Here is a 24834-nt window from a genome sequence, read left to right on the forward strand (position 1 = left end):
TTTTTTTGAAAAAAAAAAAAAAAACTGCCATTTTAAAAGATTTTTGGACAAGCATTTGATTTTTTGTTAACCCTGTTTAGGGTCATCGACATTCTGATTTCTCAGTGTAGAAAATGTCTCTCATGTTCACCTTTTATGTGATTTGAGGTATTCTTTCTGTAAACTTCAAGCCTTTCTCTCAATTTTTTATCTAACAAAAAATGCAGTCCTTTTTGAATGATTAATAATTATATGTTGATTTGCCATGAAAGTGTAAAGTTTCTGTAACAAAGGACTAAAGCATACAGCAGCTTTGATTTATTTGTGTTTGACTATGTGGGGAACTCTCTTCTGGGCTGCTGGTGTTTCTTCCTATGTCATAACTTGTATATGTGGATGCACATGTCTCCATGAGCAGCATGTGGAGTTCACTCCCTTGGGTCCCTGACCATGTGCACAGCATGCTACCTCCTCCCCAGCTGTGAGGAGCGGGGCTCTGACACGGCCTGTCCCTTTGGCTCACTCTGAACGTTTGACACGCCGAGCGCCGAGGTCAGCTTGACCTACTTTCCCCTTACGTCCCCTCTGCTGAGTTGAAGTGCTTCTCAGCATGGGAAGGCAGAGGGGGCGGAGCTACCTATTCCTCCACCGGTGTCTGGGCGCGTTAAATCACCCCAGTTCGTTGGGAGACACGTTCCGGTGTGTGCGGGCGTGTTGAAGGTGTTACAGGAGGCATCCCACTCACATGGACATCCACACGCAGACTTGTTCTAAGGTTGAACACAAAGTGCTTTGTGGGGGTTGCAGTTAGAAATTGGGCAGCTCTTGGACAGGACCCCTGCAGTGAGCTCTGTCTAACTCACTTTATGTGCAAGTGCTAACATTTCCTGACCTCTTCCACCTACTTAATGTCCCTCTATTGTAGCTCTACAATTAGAAAAAGTTATGGTCTTGAAGCATTGTGTTAACGCATTCAGTTTTGATTTTCTTCAGTTTTTATCGGCTTTTTACTTGTTATTTTTGTATTCCATCTCAAAACACAATCTTCTAGACGCAGTGGTTGTTACTAATCCAGTGATGCTTCTTTTGCAGAATTCATTTAATCTTTTTCTTTACTTGTAACCAGCAGTTTTTGTATACCATACAACAACAACGTCTTTTTAATATTTTAAACCTTTGACCTTGCACAGTATTGAATGGTTTAAGTTCAGAAGCAGGAGAGCAGGAGAAGAAAAAAGGCAGAGTTCATTAAAAAGTTAACTTGATGGAGCTGCAGGCAATGGCTGTGAGAATGTATCAATGATTTAGACAGAAAAGAAGATTGAACCACGTTTCTGAACTCTCTCTAAGCATACGTGACCCACAAATCCAGGTACAGACAGAAGCTGTGAAAGAAAATGTACTAAATTATAGATGTAAGTATGTATGGCTTCATATAGCTTTAACCCCCATAACTAAGGCCACTATGGTTAAAGGTCAAGACTGTTGTTTTTTCCTGAGAATCCATATCGGAGTAAGATCCTATTAACCAGAGAGCCCACTGTTTAACACATGCATAACACCAGAACTAATCAATACTATCTCCCCAATAATTGGACCTTTAGATTACTATTGGTGTGTCCCAAGAACATTAGTAATTTGTTGTTTAGCATATAAATACAGACAGAGACTCTAATCATAGTGTAAACATGAGAATTAATTTGTCCAAGTATTCTTATTTACTTTCTTACTTCTTTTATAGTTGTAATTTATAACAATGAATGCCTCTTGTATAAAATTAGATGGATTCATTTAAAGAGGCCAAACCATGATTTTCTTTAGTCGTTCAGTGTAAACTATATCCATATAGAAGATCATATATTACCTTTGGAACACTTAAAAGCAAATTATTTATAAAATGAGTTATTTTATGGACTCCTTTTATATCTGGAAGTAAAACGACTCGATCGTTGAGGCTACGTCTGAGTGCCGCCCATTTCACGACGTCAACCAGATGAACATTTAGGATTTATTGAAATTATGACTTATAATCCCCATATCAAAAATCCTCTTTGCTTTTATGCAGATCCACTAAACAGAACACTAAACCAAATGAACGTGTCTTGGCTAGCTACACAAATTCGCAACTCAGACAGCTGGCTTCTGCTGTGCGCGAGCAGGGGGCAGTGGGGTGCTTGCGAGGCTAGCTGACCACCGCTAGCTCGAGCTGCTAGCTTTGTGGAGAAAGCGTTTGTTAGAAGCGGGGCGGAGCAGACTCTTGCTTAGGGGGCTGTCTCACGTTGTGACATCAGCACGTGAGGACCCGCTCGTTTTTAGAGGATTACTGAGAAATTCGTGATTCTGTAACTTTTTAACCGTTAACACGATAATTCCAGGAGATTGTGAAGGAGAAAAGCGGCTCCACGGTTGAAAAGTTGCAATAAATCAAAGAACATAAACTGGATTCTGGTGTTTCCTAACATTTGTTTATCCTGTAAACTGTATTGTCTTTGTAATTGTTGTCATCTTCATGAAAATTGACAGAAACTATTCAACTATGTCATCATGTTGTCTTCCAGAGTACGTCTTGAACTGTCTAAAAGATTGACCTAATTAGAGCTATCTTGATTTTAGTGAGGAACCAGATGCATTATTCACTTATCTTACTTAATTGCTATGATTGACTAAAAGAATATCCTTACCAAACCTCCATGTTATAACTTGGAGCATCATCTTTTTCACTTGGAAGAGTTTCAGTTTTGACTTCTCCGTGGATCTTTCTCAGTTCATCCTGCATCCGTTAAATTCATCAGAGAATCCTAAAGCGTTTAAGCATGACCAAGTGTCGGTAGCATACTTTAAAAGCAGAATGGAGAGGCATGTGCATCCGTTGGCTTTTGTAAGCCCTCGTCTGGTCTGGCTCCAGCTGGGTCTGAGGGCAGTGTATTTGCTGGTTAACCCTGGCCTGGAACAGCTCTCTCCTACCCCTGTGGATACATTAAAACAGCTCTCCTCCTCTATAAGGCAGCTGGAGGAGTCCCCCTTATCACCACTGCAGAGTTGCATGTAATGCTGTAACGAGTTAACTTTTGGAATGAAATACATAATTTATTTCCTGGCCTCATAGGAGGCTGCTGAGGCATTAATTAATATCAGGCCCCGTTATCAACAACTATCCCAGTGTGGGATTCCTTCTGGCTCCTATTTTTGGCATCCGTGGAATTTGATATGTAGTGCAAACTGAGAGCAGTTTGCTCAGACATTGGTGAAAGATACGCTTTTTCTGCTGGTTGCAGATCTGATCATGCCCCTGAAACAAACAGACCTTAATGACTTTGAGCACTGACTAATTCTTAATGATGCATGCCAAAATGTCATTAGCTCTAGTCGTGGTGGGCAGCGTTACTCTGCATACATATTTGTTTGATCTGACTTTTGATGTGTGTTTACTCACCTTAATACCTTTCTCTCTTTGTTTTCCCCCACAGAATTCAATACGGCACAATCTGTCATTGAACAAGTGTTTTCTCAAAGTGGCTCGCTCCAAAGACGACCCTGGAAAGGTAGGAGTGGAAGTTGCATGCATTTGAAGAACAACAATGCAAAGAAATGACAGTCCATTCATGTTTCAGAACCCACAATTAACCCTTTAACACAGGGGTCCCCAAACTATGGCCCGCGGGCCGGATCCGGCCCTCCTCCACATTTGGCCCGGCCCCCCAAACTGTTTTGGCTAACTTAAGCTTTTTTAAACTTTTTTAGACTAATTTGGAGTATAAATAATATTTTAGCTTTATGCTAGCTGTTTTAGCTAAATAAGCATTTTTCCAGTTTTTAAGGCTAATTTGGCCTTTAGCTAAAATTTCAGCTACATGCTAGCTGTTTAGGATAATTTAGAATTTTGTTTGTTTTTTCGGCTAATTTGGCACTTCGCTAATATTTTAGCTAGCTATCAGCATAAGTGTTTTCAGCTATCAATTAAGGCATCTCCGGCTATTAATTTATAGCAGGTAATGCTATGTATCTAGTTTTTAAAATGTTTCAGTCTTATTTTTTGTGACGATTACAGAAATGTGTTATTTAAAATTTGGCTATGTGTGACTTTCTGGAAAATCATACATCTTTAAGTTCAGGCTGTGAATATTACACTTTTTCTGATGAGCCCCCCATTAGAGAAGAAAACAGTTATGTGGCCCTCAGAAGAAAAAGTTTGGGCACCCCTGCTTTAACACAGAAGATGTTCCTGGAGACACCTAAATAACAGACGCTCTTTGACCTACCATAACTCTCCAACTTGATCGTCAACATAAATTGTGGCTTAATAGAGCTGCCACAACTTTGTCGATTACTTATTTTTTTTTTTTTTTTCCAAATCTCAAAACTGTGGTGTGCACTTTCTAACAAGAGAATCTGGCTACAGAGAAAAAATATAGCGCCCCAAAATTTAATAGCCTTAAGTCCCTCCCCTTGTTGGAGTTGGCTGGAATAAGAGCATCGTTTTAAGCTTTTGACCTTTTTCCCCGTTTCTTCTCTCTTTCATTGACCCTTTTTTCCCTCTGTGATCAACTGATTCACAGAAAGAAAAACAACCTTTCGCCAGCTTTTTCTCCGGATGTAAACTGGTGTATTTGTACAAATTTGAACACTTGTTAACATTGACTTGAAATAAATTATACGAGTAACATTCTCTGTCCCATTTGAAGCTCATTTTGCACACTAAACTCCCAGACAGTTGAAGTTTATTCAAATTCAAAATCATAAAAGCTGATAGTTCTGAAAAGGTTTTAAAATATCATTTTAAGGGGCTTTCCTAAAGTTTAGTTAAATTTCCGCTTACGCAACCGGCTAAAGGGGAAAATTGGTTCTGGTGCCATCTTGCGTGTAACCAGAGGCCCCTCCTCTCCAATGCCACGTCTGCCACACACATGCTCAGTGGTGCTAATCTGGGTCAGTAGTGACGTCACAGGAAGTTATAGGAAGGCTGGGGTACCACAACAACACGCCATCAGTGGGAAACATAAAAAAAAATGTAAAAAGGGACAAAAGTGCAACCTTTACCCCATCAGGGTGAAATTTCTCTGCTGATGGGGGCATCTGCTCTCAGAAGAGATCGTCTTTCACCAAGACGTATAGAAATGCTAACTTTCCAGGCTACGAGCAAGAGCATCGTACAGTTTGGAATTATTTAGTCAGTTTAGAGATGAAACGATTCAGTCAAGCCACGACTTGATTTCATTTACAGTTTTAAAGTCACAATTTCAATTAAAAAAAAAAAAAAAATTCTCAACACAATGAATTATAATTATGTTTTCTTTTTGCCCCTTACATCAAATTGTCTATTTTATTAGAAACTAATAATAGTTTTTAGCAGCACTATTTCATAGAGGTCCAAAGCTGCTCTTCTTCACGTCAGAATCAGCTGATTTTACATTGATTGTATAAGTTCTTCATTACTGCATTGTGTTGCATATCATCGCAAGGCTGCTTTTCTCCACTTCAATTAAGATATTTTTTCGGAGTATAAGTCAGTTTTTTCCATAGTTTGGCCGGGGGTGCGACTTTAAAAGGATTTTTTTTTTTAGATTAAATGTGTTTGTTATTTTTCCCCTAACAAGTGTTTAACCCGTTCAGGGCCAATTATCTGGAATAAATCTGTAAAAGATGTTTCAGATCTGTAACTCCTTTGGTTAAGAGCGCTATAGTATGTATATGTATCAGTATCTGCTAATGACAGCAGCAGAAGAAGAAGAAGCACTTCTCAATCTTCCGCCGGGCTCTGTGCTATTTAAAAACGACACAAAGCATCAAGAATTCAATGGATTTAGTGATTTAAAGTGATATAAATAATTTAGTTGTTATAATGTTCTTCATGATATGGTAATCTGAATTAGACACTTATTCAATTCTTTAAATGTTTCATAAAGCTGAAAAAAAGCATAATTTTGTTATTGTAGTGAAGCATGCATATATTCAGTCTATTGTTGTTATTATGATTTGCTTTTCAAGGTGAAATGTCTGTTTTTATCCCATATTTTGTTCAACAAATTTCTCCCTAAAGGGCAGCTTATACTCCAGTGCGACTTATATTTAAAACATTTTTCTTCTCTATTATGCATTCTTTGCTATCTGCAACTTGTACTTAGGAGCAAAAAATATCCTTTGATTGCGTAAACGGTTAAAAAGTTACATTAGTCAATAGAACACCAAAACTGGAGCTAAAGCTCTGATGTCACAGGGTGAAACCACTTTTTAAGGGTGTTTTATATTGTTTCTTTGAATAAAATTACTTTTAAATCCCCACTCAGACTAAAATTAAAAGTAAGACTGAGACTTGATTGAAATTATATGATCTGCTGTAAATGTCTGATTAATTTCAGTTATATTTATAGCTTATAAGAGTGTAAGTGTTGGGACATCAAATTATAAAACAAAGACATTTTTCATTACTAACAAAGAAGAAAAATGTAAGAAATCTTATGTTCTCATTAAAACAGTAAAAAGCCCATGTTAATTTCATTGTTAAATCTCAGTAGTGCGACGTTTTCCTTTTCTGCCTGATTCACCTCATCTTCTCGAGCAAAGTCAGTTTGATTGGTAATATTCCCTGATGGGCTGTTTTGATGAGAGAAGAAGCTTATAGGCTTTTGTTTACAATAATGGTCTACATGAGTCCAGACATTTTTTTAGTAACCCAGATGTCATACCGACAGTGTCAGAGCACATGGGTCCAGATACGCCAACATATGCATGAAGAGCTACACCCGACCGTGCAGAGGATAGGGACTGAATGCTAATTTCATGTTTTGCTGTAATCCTCTGATATCCACACTCCTGGGAGCTGCTCCACTAAATAGAAAATAATCTATTGCTGTATAGATCCCATTCCAAATGCATGGCCAACATGCTTGCATCCTTAATGTTTAATTTGGAATTTTCCTCTCCCCCTTCCCCCTGAAGACAACTTCAAAGAGATGTTAGCAGGTCTTGATATGTTGCATCAATATTGTAATGTGGCAGGAATATGAGAACTGCTGGTTGGATGAGATAGGAGAGTCATGTCGTTCGCTCTTCCTCTATCTGAGATGGAGTAAGAGTTAGCGCTGTGCGCGTGCATGCTGCCTAGCACAGATAAAAAAAGGTTGTGTGAAGGCTGCTGTTAAAAATCATCACTTTAATTGGTATCATGTTTCTGCCTTGAGTTTCAAGGATAACCAGAGTACGATTTTGTCTTTTCCGTTGTACCTACAAAAGAGGAAGCCATGACTAAAGCCATAGTAATGTATGAAAATAAGTTGCGTCATTTTGAGTAATGGAACCAGTAGTTTACATATGTTAATAAGATTTACATGTTTTTTGTCATTCTAGTTTTTACAGTAACCTTTAGTTGATGATTGCAGGGATTATACTTTACTTTACTTTCCTTGTTATTGCTTCTGTATTTAGAAGTTCTGGTGATTAATCGATCGTCTCTGTCGCACGTTTCTCTGCCATCTCTTTGGGCTGGGTGTAGGCACATGCACTCAACTCCCATGAGTGTTTGCTGGCGTTCTTCTTCCCCCTCATTTCGAGGAAACACCAACCAGAAGGGCTTTGTCTGCCTGACACTTGAAAACATCTCTCCTAGTCAACTCCTGCTATTTGCAGCAGCATTTAATAAGCAGAAGCAATTTGCTCCACCTTTGCTTTGCTCCTTTAAGTAATGCAACTCGGTTTTCTTGGGGTTTTTTTGTTTTTTATTTCTGATCTGTATGTTCATGTTTCTTTCATCAATGGGAAATATTAATTAACCTCAGAGTTGTTATCATTGTTTGTGGTTGTTACTAATTTACAATGACTAATCTAATTATGTTTTTGATAGACTTTTATTAGGGATATAAAAGATATTAGACTAGTATCGAGAAATTGATCGAGCAACTGCAGTATCGTTTGAAACCACAGATATAAACACAATTTTGTTGGTTAAAAGGTATAAAATTAATTAAGAGGAACATAATAGATTTCTGGCAAGCTGCAGTTTCTCTTTGTTTTTTTTATTTTATTTTTTTTTTTACAGTTTGTCTTTTTATGTCCATGTAATGCAAACAAAAAGACGTCCAGTCATAAGCCTGCTTCTTCCAAGTCAAAACCTGAATACGTTTCTCTCTCAAATGCCATGCATTAATATTTATAGCTTTAAATGCCATATGAATAAGAAATATCTAGATTATAGCGTTTTTTGGTAAAGAATCGGTCTGTATCATATCGTCAAAAAGTGAGTTAAATCCTTCGCGTAACGATTCGTGGATCATGTATCGAGATGCGTATCGAATCGTATGAGAGGGAAAGATACACACCCCAAGCTTTTATATATACTTTTAAAATGTATTTACTTTACTGTATTTACTGTATGTACTTTTAAATGCATCATTTCTGCTGAATAGATTATTTTTATTGATTTTATCAGGTGTTAATATGGAACACTTATGAGAAATTTAGCACCTTTTGGACCATGGGGTGAACGTCTGCAGTGTTCCTGTTGGCTTTCAGGAAATCCACTGGAAAAATAAATTAAATGGAGCCGAATGTAAAGATAAATAATGCATCTTTGGTTGTGGAATGTGCTAGCTGCAGCTTCAGACTCGGTTCTTACTGTTCTATCCGTTATTGGCTTTGCTCAGACCTTGAAGGAGAGCTATATGGCAAGGCTAGTGCTGCCTGGAATTCTGGGCTGAGACACTGGATCATTCATCTTTGTCAACTGTGCTCGGATTTCAGTACCTGAGGAAAGGCTTAGCGTTTCACCATTACCAGCTGCCTCCACCAGCCTCTCACTGAGGAGTAGCTGCACGGGTGGAGAAGCCAAATCTCGTTTGCTAACAAATCCCACTCACATACCACACAAACACTGAACACTCATCCATCAATTCCAATTAAGGTTTGGGCTGATGGAGTGTAGAATAAATGGCTGTTCTTATATATTACTTTAGTCAGTACATTAGAGTACCCTAAAAAAGAGAAATATTACTGTCTAGTTTAAATCTGAGTAGTTTATTGTTTTAAATAGAAAAAAGATCAAAAATAATCCTACAATCTGCGTTATCGCACTGGTTAGTTCATATGCATTGTGTGTTTTTATAAACGTGTATTTTTTTTTGTACACAGGGGTCTTATTGGGCTATTGATACCAACCCAAAGGAGGACGCCTTGCCCACGCGGCCAAAGAAAAGGCCTCGGTCTGGGGAGCGGGTGAGTCCAATCTTTTCCCCATAAGAGTTCATTTTCAGGCTTCATGTATTTTCCTTTCCATCCTGACATGTCATGAAGAGGCTTCTTATTAATAAACCATGCCCCAGGCAGCCATTACTCCACATACATTATATTCTGCAGGAAATTTTTTCAAACAAACGTCAATTACTGTAGTGTTCTTTGTCGTGGCTATTCCGAGCAGAAGATCGTGTCTTTAATTATGCAAGACTTTTATTCACCGTTACATCTGCGCAGGTTTTCATAGAGCCGCTCAGATTAACCCGACCCTTGGGCATCCCAGAACACGAGGTTTTTATTTGTCTCAGCGCAGTGGGGCCGACCCGACACCATGATGAGCTCAGCTAACAAAGGACACTACCTGAATTTATTTATTTAGCACGTACACACACAGCATTAAAAAAAAAGTATGCATCTTTTTTGCCATTTTTTTTAAATGACTAATTTTAGATGTTTTAAAAAGTCACATTTTATTAAAAACATGTAAATCTGCCAAGCATTTTCAGTGAGGCTCTGCTGATGCCTCTATATTTATCTGTAGGGACACAAAAGATCGCACAAAGAGAAGGGGGTGTTTTTCACTCACACAAATGCTATGTGCTTAAGTTCTACCCCACTCAGACACCATCTGTTCAGGAGGTATTTTGTTCAGAGTTACAGAATTTCTTTCCCTCAATCTTATTTGTGTTTTATCGAGAATTAAAAATGGTATTGTTGGCCACCAATCCTCTTACCATAAGCAGGTTTTTGGAAGATGGCAGAGTTCTCCCCGTCTATAGTGCAAGACAAGGGCACGTATGTGTGTGCTGCTTTTTGGGGGGGAGGTGTGTTGCCGTCTCTTTTTTCGGAAGGAACACTTCAAACAAAACCTGACCTAAATAAGGATGTAGGTCTAATATATGTGTTAGTCCTAGATATTTTTTGGGGAGATTGCACATATGTCCTAAAATCTGCCACCAATGTAATGTGAGGTTTTCTATACAGTCTACTGTAGTGTGATCGTGTTTGTTCAATAATTGGATTAAAGTGATTTTTTTTTTTTTTTTAAATTCCAAAGGCTTCCACACCATACAGCCTGGATTCCGAGTCTTTGGGGATGGACTGTATGATCTCTGGAAGTGCCTCTCCAACGCTGGCAATCAACACTGTGACTAACAAGGTACTACAGCCAGCCCTCCAGCCTCCAGATCCAATACACACCTGGCTACACGCTGCACCCTGACCCCACCCACTTCTGCAACCACCTACAGCACTGTTCTCAACAGGCACACTTCTGTGGAGGGGAGATACACACACACAAGCATATGCTTATATGCCTAAAGCATCTTTTCAATGCAACCCACTCCAAAATACACAACTATCTGCCCCGTTGTGCCTTTTTTCCGTTAAAGCAACAGGGAGCAGGATGGTGTTTTTTTTTTCTTTCTTAACCCAGAATTCTCACAACTTTTATGCACTTTGATAGATTCTCCTTTTAATTTGGTTTATTTAAATTGATGTGCAACCTGATATCAGTGACCATTCTTTTTTTTCTGTCTGTGCATACATATGGACTTACATGCATGTGTGTGTGTAAAAGCTTTGAAGCACTTGTACATCACAGAGCAAAGCTACAGGGACCGCTAGCTGCTCTGAGAGTGCAGCTCACGCTGAAATTTAAATTGGCTTTTTAACCTTAAGCTCTCATTCCTGGGCCTAGTGGGGACAGCTCTCAGGAGTACTTTTAAAAAGCCTGCTAGAGTCGCTTATTCATTTGCTGTAAGCTTTACAAAAATGATTTAACTTGACCAGACATGCTCATAAGAAATATAAGTTGTTGCCTACTTGTGTGCTTGCGTGCAGATAGATTTTAATCACCCTTTGGAGGTGGTAAAAGTCAACACATTTCTGCTGTTTTATAACTTGGACCAATTTTATTGTGGAGACTTTTATTTTGTGTTTGGGCTCATTTTGACGAGCAGCCCTTGGATACTAGCCTGGGGCTTGTCAGAGAGCGTACATGGTGTTTTTATTTTAATATTTTTCTGTAGTAGAAACTTTTGTAAATGTATGCGTTTTCTTTCCATCTTCACACATTTTCTCTTTCTAATGAGACCTCACGTTCAGTTATGACAATTAAACCTGAATTGTTTGCCAAGAAAAAAAAAGAGAAAAAAAGGAAGTTTAGATGAAGTCTCCTACTGTTGTTTTTCATATTTTCAAATGAGTAAGATGAACAAAAGAGATGGTGGAATAGTAACAGATCTTAGGTCTTAAGTCCTTGGAGAGCTCGGGTTTCTCACTGCCTTACACCATAAACACGTAACAGACCACACCTCTTTCGGTTCAGTGTGCCAAGCCACAGGAATTCCCTTTGCTTTTTTTTTCTCTCTCTTTCTATTCCAGTCTCTCTGGCTTATTCCCGCCTTCCAATCTGAACCAATGAGGAGACTGACAGCTCGGCTACTGAACCTCTTTGCTCTCTTTACTCTGACATTCATAACTTCTAGATTTTTTTTCCTTTAGTTTGTTTAAAGTTGTGATTTTTGATTCAGTTTGGACAGGAAAGAAGGACTTGTTGGAATGATCTTTCTGTCCGCTCACTCCTGCAGACAGGTGTCGTGCTGAACACTGTCTGGACCGATCTTGCTTTGATTTCATAATCCACGTCTCCTGCTCTAGATTACCTCCTCCCTCCCATGCCGAAGACACCTCTGGCTTTTTAGTTAATTCACTGCTAAGAATAGAACTCAAACTTGTTTGCCTACCAACCGTACACAGGGTTTTCAGCGGAGCTCCTCCTGCCTGTACGGGCATGTTTGTCTGTATTTGTGTGTTTTCCTACCTGTGTACACACAGTTGTGGAAAAGTGCTTTTGTCATATGTTAGCTCATGCCTATATCTGCGTGGGTGAGATGCGATTTTGTTGCTAGACTGTGATGGGACGTACTTGAGTGGGTGTCTTCGCTCAGGGGACCGAGGGGCCTGGGTAAACCGCAGAGCAGTGGGGTTTTGAAATCATAACACTTTCTGGTTGAGTAGACCAAAAATAGATTGTGGTGAGAGTCTTGAGGCATAAAAGCCTGTTTTATGTCTTCATTACACATAACTTTTGTTTCTGCTGCATGCTGATTTTGATTAGCATTGTTGGAGACTCCGTCTTACTCTTGAACACTGGGGTTCAGCCTACAGTGAGTGAGGCTAAAGATGGAGTTGACTAATGTGTATTCTCCTTTTGTTTTACCGTTTTTTTTAATGAACAGTGAGTCAGGTTTTAGCATTTCTGTGCTGTCATTTGAGAAAAAAAACAATCTCACTTTATCAGTCCTGGAGCCAAGTCTCATCCTAAAGGCTTAAAACGATCGGGTTTCCACTCTACACCTTGGATTTGAACCAGCACGCTTGTCGGTTGGCCAGACATCAGTCAGAGCTGCCTGAGATTTCTCACCTCCTTTGCAGCCTCCGTGGTAGCCGGCAGTGGCTCAGCAGAAAAACAAGATGCTTCCGTCCGTCCGCCGCTGAGGGCAGCTGTGGCTGCTGCCTGATCTAGCCCCGCCCACTTTGTTCCACAAGTAGCAGAAGGGCTCGTTCCGAAGAAGTCACAGAGGATCTCGCACACAAGCAATTACACAAGAACAGCCACAAAATCTGGGAAAGCCAGGCGCTCCTTCACCGCATGGCTGTCATTCAATCCTCACAGAACTCAACCCAGAACTCCAGTTATTCTCTGTGGATATCATTATACTCATTATTTAGATTATTTCTACAACTTTCCCAAGATTCCTTTGAAGACACACTTTACTTGGGGAGATGGGGAGGACAGCACCTTGTTAGATGGTAATTAAGATTGTCATGCTGAAGTGTTTTGGCTAGTTTTGCTCCTACACTGAAAGGTCAGTGTCTCAGCTGCACTGGAATCCTTTGTTATCTGTCCCAAACCAATTTGCGCTTGGTGAGCAGATGTGGTTGACATTGTCAGTGCTGTGACCTTTACTGATGGGAATGCTTCAGATGTGTCCACACTGCTTTACTCATTTAAATAAAACCCCTTAGCGACTGTGGAAGGAGTTGGGCGGCCCGTTGTTTTCCACAAATGATTAAAAAAGATGCTCATTTTGTGACTGGACATTTTTTTTTTCTTTGCTATAAGGAATGCAATAACTTTTACACTCATTTATACCATAGTTGGGGTGAATACTCGATTCTGATTGGCTTTAAGGTACACATTTAAAAAGTAATAATGGACACCTAAAACAATCACATAGCCTGAATGTTTTTGTGCTGGCCTAAACACAAGCTGGTAACTATCATATTAGTTATTAGATATCTATCCTTCAAGCTGCTATATGATGGACATGACAGTTTCTCTATCAAATGTTACCCATCAACAGCTATTTTAAAATAGTTTGTTTCTGAAGTGTTTACCCTACTGCTTGATGCAGAGTAACTTTGTGTTGATTATCCTATCAATTAATAAAATAAATTGCACATTAATGCACATTTAAAGTCCCTCTCGTACTCATTTCCAGTGGTCTTTTTAACTCTTTTTTGTATTGAGACATCTGCACGAGCTCATTAGAAATTCACCTCTGAGTTGTGAGTGGGACTGTTCACGTGAAGCAACCATTCCCTCCATGAGAGCTCTGTTTGGGTGCTGCCCTGCAAGTTTATAGCCCTAAGCTAACATTAGCGGCACAAAAAATGGTGAGCAAAATTGGAGCTATCCTGCTGTACAGTTTGAGCAGAGGGGTCAAACATTCGACCCCCCAGATGGTTTAATCTGGCCCAGTCATGAAGAGGAAAAAAATAGAAGGATGTTGGGAAAAAAAAAGTTTCAAGCCCATTCCTGCGGTGAGTTATGGTCCTTTAAAGAAATGACCGCGATGCGCAATTCTGCCATTAGGGGGAGCAAAGGAAACGCAAGACAGGAATAACGAGATCAAGAAGTAAGCACAATAAACAATTAGGCTACTGGGTAGGTTAAGGCATTTTTTTCAACTGGGAAAAAACAAAAACAAAGCAAGTTAACAAGTTAAACATTGGTTATTACACTGCTATGTAACTGGTCAGACCCACCTGAAATCAGACGGGTTGAATGTGGTCCCTGAACCAAAATGAGTTTGACACACCGGCTTAGAGCTAGAACCCAGCTCGGACGACGAGGAAAATGAAGACGTATATGATGGAATGAAGAGGAGGAGCAGAGCAGGGAGACTCTGGCCCGACCATGTCGTTCGATGCGTCACAAACCCGAGCTTTTTCAAACTGTGCTTTCTTATCTGCTCCTGATCCATCATGATTTGAACACAGAAATACTCAGAAATCCAGCTTAAAACCTTATATTCTTTTATATATGTCCTCCATCTTGAAAAAAATAATACGAGAACATAATAAAGTCCCAATCCAACCATATTTTTACAAATTCTAAAATCATTACCAGTAACCTCCTAATTATTATTAGGATGTTTGTAGCCAAAATCAAAAAGCTTTTGTTGCCAGTAGCTCATTAAAAATAAAATTCTGGGTTGTGGACGGGACTTTTGGCTTGGAGCAACCCGCCCCCTCCCCGTCTGTTTGCATGTTCACGCGTGAGCTTATAGCCTCAAGCTAACACTAGCGGTGCAAAAATAGCGACGAGCAATATTGAATCAATCCAGCCGTACAGTTTTGAGCCAGAAACGCAATTACAGCACAATTGTTGAACGCTCAACATTTCTCGCACACGTAAGCATGATCGGTTGTGCACGGGGGAAGAGGAGACTTAGACACGCCCATTTCCGTAACTGCCTCATTAGCCTGAGCTTTTTCTAGCATCTGGTTTTCTGATCCAATCAGTGTTTTCATTGGAGTGGGACTTCAAAGAGCGATTTGTGGATTTTTTTTCGTTGCAAATACTTTTTTTTTTTTGCTAATTCTTTCCCTTTGAAATGATGCTTTGTATTACTTAACATGAAGTTTGGCATATAAACTACTTTTTCTCGTGGCAGCTCTGTAGCTGTTACCATGACAACACCATGTATCAAATAGTCCGCTTCTAGTGAAAAATCTATTCAAACCTAAAAAAATATACATTTAAAGTAGTAGGAATTGGTTTAATATTTATTTTTTTAGTAAGTACAAGCAGGATAATGCCCGATGAGGTGTCCATTATCAGAAATGAATGGACGACGCGGAGGCCGCGTCGTCCATTCATTTCTGATAATGGACACCTCATCGGGCTTTGTCCCTTTCTTACTTAATGTGAAGTAAAACGTTCTAACTTGCCGTATTTTGTGTTTCTAATAGAAATCTTTCTCACATGTTCGTGTTTCAGGTGGCGTTGTACAACACAGACCAGGAAGGAAGCGATAGCCCAAGAAGCAGCCTTAACAACAGCCTGTCTGACCAGAGTCTGGCCTCCGTCAATCTCAACAGTGTGGGCAGCGTTCACAGCTACACACCGGTAAGAACAGACTAAAGCTTCCGAGTCGCAATATTTCTTTAAAGATCCTAAACGGACTCGCAGGTTGGACGGTTTTTGTCTGGTCACACCGCCTGTGACTTTGTCCTGGGGTGGTTTAACTGAACTGATTGGACCAGGTGAACTTTGGATTAATTGTGGTTGTACAATTCCAAACTAGAAGAGCTGTTGATAAGCACTTTTGTTATATAAATAAAAGATTCCTGCTTTATGTAATGATTTTCTTAATTTTTGACGTTGTGTAATTGTTTTATTAGCTTAAAATTGCTGTTTTTTTATATGTATTTTTAGTGTCTTGTGCAGCCTGAGTCACAAAAGGAATACAAATTAAACTCTGCCAGACTCGGATAATGTACTGTATCTCATATTTCATTTAATCTGGAAAACCCAGGAGGCTTTCTACAGAGGAGCAGCTGTAGACGGCATTGAACCGAGGTTCAGGGTGGACATAAGCGAGAGTACAACATCAGGAAGGGGGTTAAAGGGAAAAAAAGAGAACGCTCACTCCTGGAAGCCAGACAAAGAGAAGCACTTCCTCTGATGTCCTCCCACCAGAGATGCCCCCTCTTTGGTGTGGTCCTCCTGCATCCTAGAGTGCTCCCTGCTCCAGGCGCTGGGCATCGATCGGCTCAAGCTGATGGATGTGCTCGCGCGTTCTCTTTCTCTCTCGGCAGCTTGCAGTAAACACTCCGGCTTTATTATCACCTCTTCATTCTAACCCGAGTCCGCTTGTGAGCCGTGCTCTTCAGCGGAGTGTCCAAACATTAGAAGAGGAAGATGTTAGGATCAAAAAGTGGACACGATCTCTCTTGTAAAGCCTCGCCGTGGACACGGGTCAGATCCTATTCAGTGGCTGCCTTTGCTTCGGTGAATCTCCCGACACACTTGTTGCTGAAGGGAACTCGGCTTGCTGTCTCACACCCAGGGGCAGTGCATAACATTGACTGCCCACACAAATACATGGATAAAATGGCTGCTTATTTGTACAAGCTATTGCTATTGATTTTGTTTTAAATACATTTCGCTCAGCCACCTGAGTATTGGCTTTGTGTCCATTCTGGTTGCTCTCTTAATGCTGTGTGAGCCAAGGTGTTAAGAACTAACCTGGATTTGTTATGTTTTGTGTCATTTCTCATTTACACATCGTTCGACTGAAATATTTTATAAACGAAGAACATTTTGTTTATACGAATCAAATATTTGAGGGATTTTTCTCTTTTGTGGCTACAGTACCGAGCAGCAGGGCTGGTACTTCTGAAATAAAACTATAGATGTTTACTGCAGATAGGAATATATTGTTCTCTAAAGATCAAAGCCTCTGTAATCTGCGCCGCACTCGTTTGAAAGCTGTAGCTGTTTTTCTCCCGTTGAACTCTGAACTCAATTTCGTTTTTTCTAAACCGCACCGCTCCCGTTGTCTAAATTTTGACTGTTCTCTGCTTTTAATTTCCTCAGGTGACCAGTCACCCAGAGCCCGTGTCCCAGTCTATGAGCCTGCAGCAGCCCCCCCAGTCCCAGTACAGCATGCCAGACAGAGACAAACAGCTCCTGTTCTCAGACTTTGAAAATCTCAGTGCCTCTTTCCGCAGCCTTTACAAGTCTGTTTTCGAGCAGTCGTTCAGCCATCAAGGTGAGTGGCCTCACGAGGGCATTGAATGGAAATCTAATAGAAGCTAAGCTTCACTTATCAAGGATCAGGATGATCCTCAGAAAGATTTTCCTAATGTGGGCTTGTTCATAGCAGCTGGGGCTGTGGAGAGTCTTTAAGGACTAATGAGGTTGACTAGAAGTGAGCAGGTATTCAGCCGCCCGCCTTTGCTGTAGCACACATTTAACAGAGTATTTTCATGGTCTTTAGCCGGGGAAATATCAAAAGACCCCATTTTATATGCAAAAGCAGCCGACTTTGAGAGTTCATCTCTTAAATATTTTATTACAGGATGTAAAGAGATATAACTGCACCTCATTTTATGGTTAATTCTCCATATTATTTATGAAGACTCCAGCATTATCTGGGTCTGTTCGTGGCTTTTTCATGAAGGCCACTTCTCGTCAGTGGAGCGGAAGAGCAGCCAAAAACCCGCGTTGGACTTTCATTTATCATAGCGACTGGAATATATATGATATAACGGTGGAAAGAGTGCAGCTTTTTCTAAAGGCTGAGTCGCCGCACATCAGTTCGGGTTGGAATCTAATTCACTGATAAACAGGGCGCATCTGAAAAGCAAAAACATGGAGGGAAAAAGGAAGAGAGCTTTCCGTGTTTAACCCGCTTTCATAAATCAAATGAATTTCATGCTAATATTTTCAAAGGGTTCTTCTCTTTTAATCTGTCATCTATTTTTCATTAGTTTTAAAGTCGTTACCTTTTTTTTTGGTGCATAAAAGGGGAAATCTCTTAGTTAGACAAGCTTCAGCAATTAAAGGGCGTAAATAACCGAGCTAGAGGATTTCACACTCAACTGCTGTAGACAGTCAGCTAATTCACTGGCTTTGATAATAGGTAATGAGCTTGCATTATTATTCTGGTGCTGCGTTAATTGCTTTCTGTATTTCCCTAGTTGGACAATGGGCTTTCTGTGCCGATAAGAGATGCACCTTTGTCACCTCTGCAGTGAGTGTTATGTGCCGATTGTGGAAGTGCAGGGCTGGAGTCTGCTCCAAAAACACTCCAGCGTAATAGGTTTATGTGCCACAACTGTGAAGGACAGGGGGCTCACAAGACCACTCCCCGCCACTTAGATGATTGCAGTCGAGTTTGCAAATATTCGCGCTGCGGTCGTGTCAGGTACGGCGCTGTAAGCAGCTGCCGAAGTCCGTCGCAGACCATCCAGGCAGGACTCACGGCGGCGCAGAGACGTCTGCAGCTCGAGTTTGTCAGCCTTCTAATTAAAACCAACGCTGACTCATTCCCTGACGCAGTTAAATGGCAGCTGCTTTACCTCTATAGTCGGTCCTCTTAGGAGCAGGAGGCCCAGGACACATCCATGCGAAAAAGTTAAGACGAACCAACTAAACTAGATCGACTTTCAAACTTCTGAGATGATCTCACCAAAACAAGTGTTCTTTTATAACGCTTTATTTAAATGATATTTTAAGATAAAAATGTTTTATTGTTGTGGAGGAAGATCATCATGTGATGGCATATGGGTAAGAATAACAAACAATGCTGTTTATTATTCTTAGATGACATGAAATAGTTTACAGTCGGAGCGGAACAATTTTTTTTTCTCACTTAAAGAAAAATCTGTGGTTTAAGGACCCACTCCAATGAAAATTGTGTCTTTAACATGCATTTTTTTCATGATGGAGGACATTTATAAAATAATTTAAGATGAAAATGGCATTTTAAAAGTACTACTTCGTACAAATCGTGTTGGATCAGGAGACGATGACAACCAATAAGCTCAAGTTTGTGACGCAGAAACTGTGATGGGCGGGGCTAGAGTCTCCCTTCTCCACTACAATTCTGATGTATCCACTTGCAGACAAATGGAACCATTAGCGTCTTAATTTTCCTCGTCTAAGCCGCCATCTGGCTCTAAACTCTACAGATGGATAGCTCAGATATTGCTGGCCTCTTTTTTTTTTTTTTTTGCAAAGCCAATGTTAGCTTTGGCTTGTGAGGTGTAATAAGACTCTTCAGTTGAGCTTGGGGGGTGGGGGGTTGGGGTGGACAATGAACATCAACTATTTTATTCATTTTTTTGGGAATTAGACAATAATTTTTATAATTTTCGTTATTATTTTTAGTATTTTAAACATCTTCATACCTTTGAATCATGGTTGTGAATTCCTATTTTATATGTAATTTTTCCCAGGTTTACGATTGATTGGTTAATTAATCAATTCCCGGCCCTAATATAAATATATATATATAATATATAAAAAAACTTTTTTTTTCATTTTCATACTTTTTATACTGAGTTGTGTGTTTGGAGCAATAGATGAACTTTCAAGTTCCTTCAGGATTAATAAAGGACTCATCCATCTATCTTTAGCCAGCAGGAGAGAGTCTGCACAAAGGAATGCTGGGATATTAACGTAGAGTTACTTCTGCGCCAACTTTCCCGCCCACAACCCAGAGGCGTATTTCTAATTAGCTCCTGCTGCTCTGGAGAAAATATGTCTTAAAAATAAACACAGGTTTTTGATTTTTGCTAAAAACTACATAATCATAATTATGGGAACTCTGAAAATAGATAAAAATGTAGTTGAGACTTTAATATTTGACAGTTGTGTTCATTTTTATAGAGATTTTTGTTTTTAATTGCAGAAGCGAAGAAATTTCTCAGGATTTCCAGTCATAAATTACGAGTTTAAAATCTTCCTGCTTGCTTCTGTTTTTCTACCTATACATGGTTGTCTGTTCTAACTGCTGTTTGTTTTCGTTCTCAGGTCTGATGGGGATGCCGTCGGATTCCTCTCAGCAGACCCACACCTCCTGCTCCTATCAGCACTCCCCAAGTGGCACCATTAGCACTCAGAACAGTCTGTCTAACAATCAGCCCAACAGCCACCCCAACAACCACTCCACCACCGGCGGCCAAGTGCCGCTGTCACATCCCGCCCAGGCCCACCCCGGCCACGGCTCGCCCCACGCACAGCACCTCCCCCCGCACGGTGGCCCTCACAACCAACACAGCCAGCACAGCCAGCATCCACAGCATGCCGCACACTCCCAGCACGGGCATCACTCCTCGCAGCACCCGTCCCACGGCCAGCCCCAGCAGCAACACACGCAGCACCCGTCCCAGCACACACAGCACAGCCAGCACCCCTCTCAACACGGACAGCAGCACCAGAGCCTCTCCCACCAGACCCATCCCACCCAGCAGCAGATGGCCTGCAACACGGGTAAGAGCTCCGTCTTTAACTGGAAAACGTCTTTGCAGCCAATGTGACACGTTTACCGCTGAATGTGGAATTCTGAATCTGCTACTTTTATTAAAAATGAATAATATCATACTATATATATATATATAGCCCTGAACCTTGATCTGATTGATTATCTGTGCTGTGGAGAACAAAGCAACAAAAGCAAACCACTAAAAGCAGTCTTCACAAGGTGACCTGACTCCTCCTAGTGGTCACTCTGGGGTACTAAAGTTTTTAAAGACTATTTTTCTTTTTTTTTTCGTTTAATGTTTCAAGAAAATTCAGAGAGCTTTTTAAATACATTCAAAATGTAATTCATTATCTGACTTTCGTATTTATCCTACATTTTTATGGATGACTTCTACCAGTAGCACTAAATTATTTGACTTGCAACCATTTGTTTTATCTTTAACTTTTCCGTATCCTGTGTGTTTCAGGACTACTGTCCGACTGGTGCCCAAACGTGGATGCACTGAAGGAGACCTGTCGCATTGCCAGCAGCTTTAACTGGGCCGATGTCGACCTTTCACCTTTTCAAGGTGCAGTTTGACTGTTCCCAACAGATCTAACTGTTATTTACATATTCAGATTTTTCTCGTCGTTTTAAGGTTTTTGTCGAAAAGAATCGAGCACCCTCTATCAAATATACCATTATCTGCTTATGGGATCTGAGAGCACAAACATTTAAAGCCAGAGGCTGATAGCATAGCTGTGGCCCAGCTTTTGATTGAGTACTAAATTGTCGGCGCTATGGAGCTGATTAAGGCTTTAATTAAACTGAGCTCTTCAATTAAATAACACAGCCTACAAGTTTAATTAAAAAAACACAGAGCTCAGCAGGTCAGTTTATCCAATTACAGTCAAGGACTGCAAGGTAGGATTTTTTTCAAACATCACCCTCTGAAGGTTACTGATATAATTAATACATATTGGAACCAAGTTTGGCTTTGTGCTGTGCATGCATTTCTCACTTATTATATTGGCATCCTGTTGACATTTTGGCGCGTCCGATTGTCACCTACGCAGTTTCGTGGAAATGCACGCCGTCAGTTTAAGTTGTGCTGAAGCGGTTCATTTCTTCCCAAGGGTTGAAAGAGAGCATGAGACAAGCGGATCTGAACAACTGGTGCCTTGAACCCACCCAGATCGCAGACCTCTGCTCGTCCATCAACCAGTTCTTCACCCGAACCGGAGTGATCCCGCCACAGGGGGCAGTGCAGCCCCTGGTCTGTCATGGCTCCATGCACCCCAACAAACCCAGCCAGCACCTCAACACAGGTTTAAAACGCCACACCGCCTCTTCTTTTGTTTTGGTTTGCTTTTCTGAATTTTAATTTTAATATAATATATTTTACTGGATATAATTTACGATTCTTGAATTAAAATTTTGAGTTTTGAGATTGATTATTGATCTATTAAGCTTAGATCGGTTAATTGATTTTATCAACCCAGCCCTAACGTTTCCATTAATTGTGACGTGTTACGGCTGCTTAAAGTTCATTTTCTTTTTCCAGGAAATATGTACGTGAGCTCAAAACCCAGCATGCCCATGACGGGTCCTCCAGGATATCCTCACATGCCCCCCATGAGCACTGCAGGACCCACCATGACGGGTAACTATAGAAGATAACGTTGGAAAAAACCATTTTGAGGTTGTTGTTTTAAACTCGCGCTCCTCCTCTCTCCAGGACACCATGCACAGATGAACCAGCAGCACATGATGCCTAGCAGAAGCTTCCAGATGAATCGCATGCCACCCGACGACACTTCGGATGTCGATGACTTTGACTGGGACTCCATCGTCTACTAGAACCTCTTGTTTTTCTCAAAGTGAATGGAGGAGGCGGAAGCCTGAAGATACGAGGCGGAGCGGGACGGCTGCAGGTGGAGGAAGCCACTGTTTCTTTCAGAAGAATATTTGATACACTTTGGAGAAACTTCAGTCCTGACAATTTTACAAAAAGCATAAACCAGACATTATCACCTTGAAGACAATCATGTTTTAGTTGGACGTGTTCAGAGGCCGCTTCAAACTACATGCTCCAACGCCCCCCCCCAGCAGTCATCCCTCCAAAGTCCAGCCCCCCCCCTTGCCCCGTGACCGTTATGTGGTTTGAGCTCCGTGTTCAGCTTGTACTTTTTTCTCGTGTCAACGTTGGTCTCAGCTGCCTCTTGGATGAGTTTCTCTTCTTAGTTCTCTTTTTGTTTTAAGGAAACACAAGCAACCTCCATGAATTATCACGATGATTTCTCTTTGGGAGAAAGGCGGATCTATTAGTTGGTGACACAGTCAAGTTTACAGAAGTGGAGGGTTGGAACAGGGTGAGGTCCTAAACCAGGCTGGATATTTCAACAGTCTGTTTGGTTCTCTGCAGTAAAGGGAGGATTTCCTGTAGCTGCTCGTGTTCTCGCTTTATCTGCTCTCCGTCCTCGTGGTTCTGTTCCTCCTTCAGTCATGAGCTCTTGTAACTTTAAGAGCGTTGTTACTTTTTTTTTTACTTAATATTGTCTCCCGTTTGAGCTCATCCATCATTAGGCAAACTATAATTACTCAAAACGAGCGCTCTATTCTGTCTATTAATCAATGTTGAATTGATCTTTAATTAGAAAATATATTAGGAATTCATAAATCATAGTAAAAGCAGCTTCTGAGTTTAAATTTCATTATTTAATACAATTGTATTAATAAAAGTTTCAGTTTTTTCACTTTAAAGTGAAAAGTTGTTTTTAAAACACAAAAAAATTGAATGGAAATTTGAAAAAAAAAGCGTAAATGGATTTTAAAGAATCGTATCAAACAGTGAACTCATGAATTCAAATGATGCTGAGCCCTGCTCTAGAATGAAACTGTGTTTTTCATGATAACGCCTCTTGATGCAGATGTACATCAATCTATTTTGGCTCCAAAACTACCTTCATTTAGCATCTACTTGAAATCAAAAGAAACATTTTAATCATAGAAAGTCAGATTAATGAATTTCAGAACATGAAAAAAGTTCATCTGAACTTGAAACAACAGATTTGATGAGCCTCGTCTTCACTTCCTGTCCACCGTAACGCCGCTTTCCTCAAACCGCCATGATGTCCGACACGCCACCTTTCCTGCATTTCCGTTAGGTAACAGAACTGAAATGAGTGTGAACATGTATGGCATTTATTACAACGATTTCTATGAGCCGTTTGTTTTGTAGAATTTCCTCCTCCTGCAGGAAAAGAAAAAAAAAAAACTCCTGGATTTGGTTCACAACGTTTTTATGTTCCGAAATGAGCAGCAGCGCTTTAATGAGCACACTCTTTTCTCTATTCATTAACTCTGCAGGAAAAAAAAAAAACATCTCAAAGAGATACGGATATAATGCAGCATTTGTTTAATGATCAATGTCTATAAATATATACCACTTATTTTTGTAAACAGTGGTGGAAAAGGCACAAGCCGGTGCGTATCAAAGTGAGATTTGGACAGGCACACAGGGTCGGATTTTTAAGACGTTTATTTTATTTTTTTTACTTCCCCACGTTTTCTTGTGATAAATGTTTTTATTTTCTTATCAAATATTCACAACAGAATGTAACTGAGAACTCCCAGTATGTGCGGTGTGTATGTGTGTGTTGGTTTTAGATATTAAGTGTGTGTTTTGGTTGTAATTTAGGGCCACGGTTCATTGCTGCGATCATCTCTATGAGCACAAAGTAGTAGATTGGAGGTGTGTGGTGAGATCAGCACATCTGGAAGGCCGTCCTCTGTCACCTGTAGCGACAGGTGCTGACCTTCAGGGACGCCGTCTGGAGGGAAAGAAGCTCTTTGCACATGTGCAGTTTGTGTTTACTTCATAGATCCACCTCTCAGATTGAACCCATTCATTTTGTCAGTGATACTGTGTGTTTAACCCTCGTGCTATCTCATAGGGTCCAGATGACCCCATAAATCATTCAAAGTTCAGTCCAGATGACCCCACTTCTAGTGTAAACATCTCTAGGATAGCACAAGCGTTACACATTATTTGCCCTGCGTTTGGACTTGCAGGTGACTACAAAAAAACAGTAGTGAGCCGGTAAATCTAAAGCTGCAGCTATCATAAAACTTAGCATAAAGACTGGAAACAAGACAATCCCACCGCTTCACTGTTGACACGTTTTCTGTGATGTGCCGTTTGTGTTCTCACCTTTAGGTGGTTGAGAAGCTAAAGTGTTTCCTGTCCCAGCTGCAGTATGGGGCACAGATGTCAGCTCTTTGAAGTCCCACTCCAACTATATGTGCTTTTACTATAGTCAAAATATTTATAATAAAGCCGTTTTTGGCTTAAATTAAAAAAACA

At 40.4% G+C, this 24834-nt stretch overlaps 1 protein-coding gene across 1 annotated transcript in view; it reads left to right on the forward strand.

Annotated features, from left to right (window-relative positions):
* The window catches only part of foxj3 (forkhead box J3), a 73683-nt gene extending 49824 nt beyond the window's left edge, over positions 1–23859 (forward strand). The window contains exons 4-13 of the mRNA XM_024269530.2: positions 3447–3521; positions 9100–9183; positions 10259–10360; positions 15494–15622; positions 17096–17270; positions 20039–20497; positions 20956–21057; positions 21605–21796; positions 22033–22131; positions 22207–23859. Of these exons, the coding sequence (XP_024125298.1) occupies positions 3447–3521; positions 9100–9183; positions 10259–10360; positions 15494–15622; positions 17096–17270; positions 20039–20497; positions 20956–21057; positions 21605–21796; positions 22033–22131; positions 22207–22328 (1539 nt within the window). The 3' untranslated portion in view covers positions 22329–23859. The remainder of the gene's footprint in view (positions 1–3446; positions 3522–9099; positions 9184–10258; positions 10361–15493; positions 15623–17095; positions 17271–20038; positions 20498–20955; positions 21058–21604; positions 21797–22032; positions 22132–22206) is intronic.
* Positions 23860–24834: the final 975 nt, after the last annotated feature.

This window comes from Oryzias melastigma, linkage group LG5 (assembly GCF_002922805.2).
Source record: "Oryzias melastigma strain HK-1 linkage group LG5, ASM292280v2, whole genome shotgun sequence".
Classification (NCBI taxonomy): domain Eukaryota; kingdom Metazoa; phylum Chordata; class Actinopteri; order Beloniformes; family Adrianichthyidae; genus Oryzias; species Oryzias melastigma.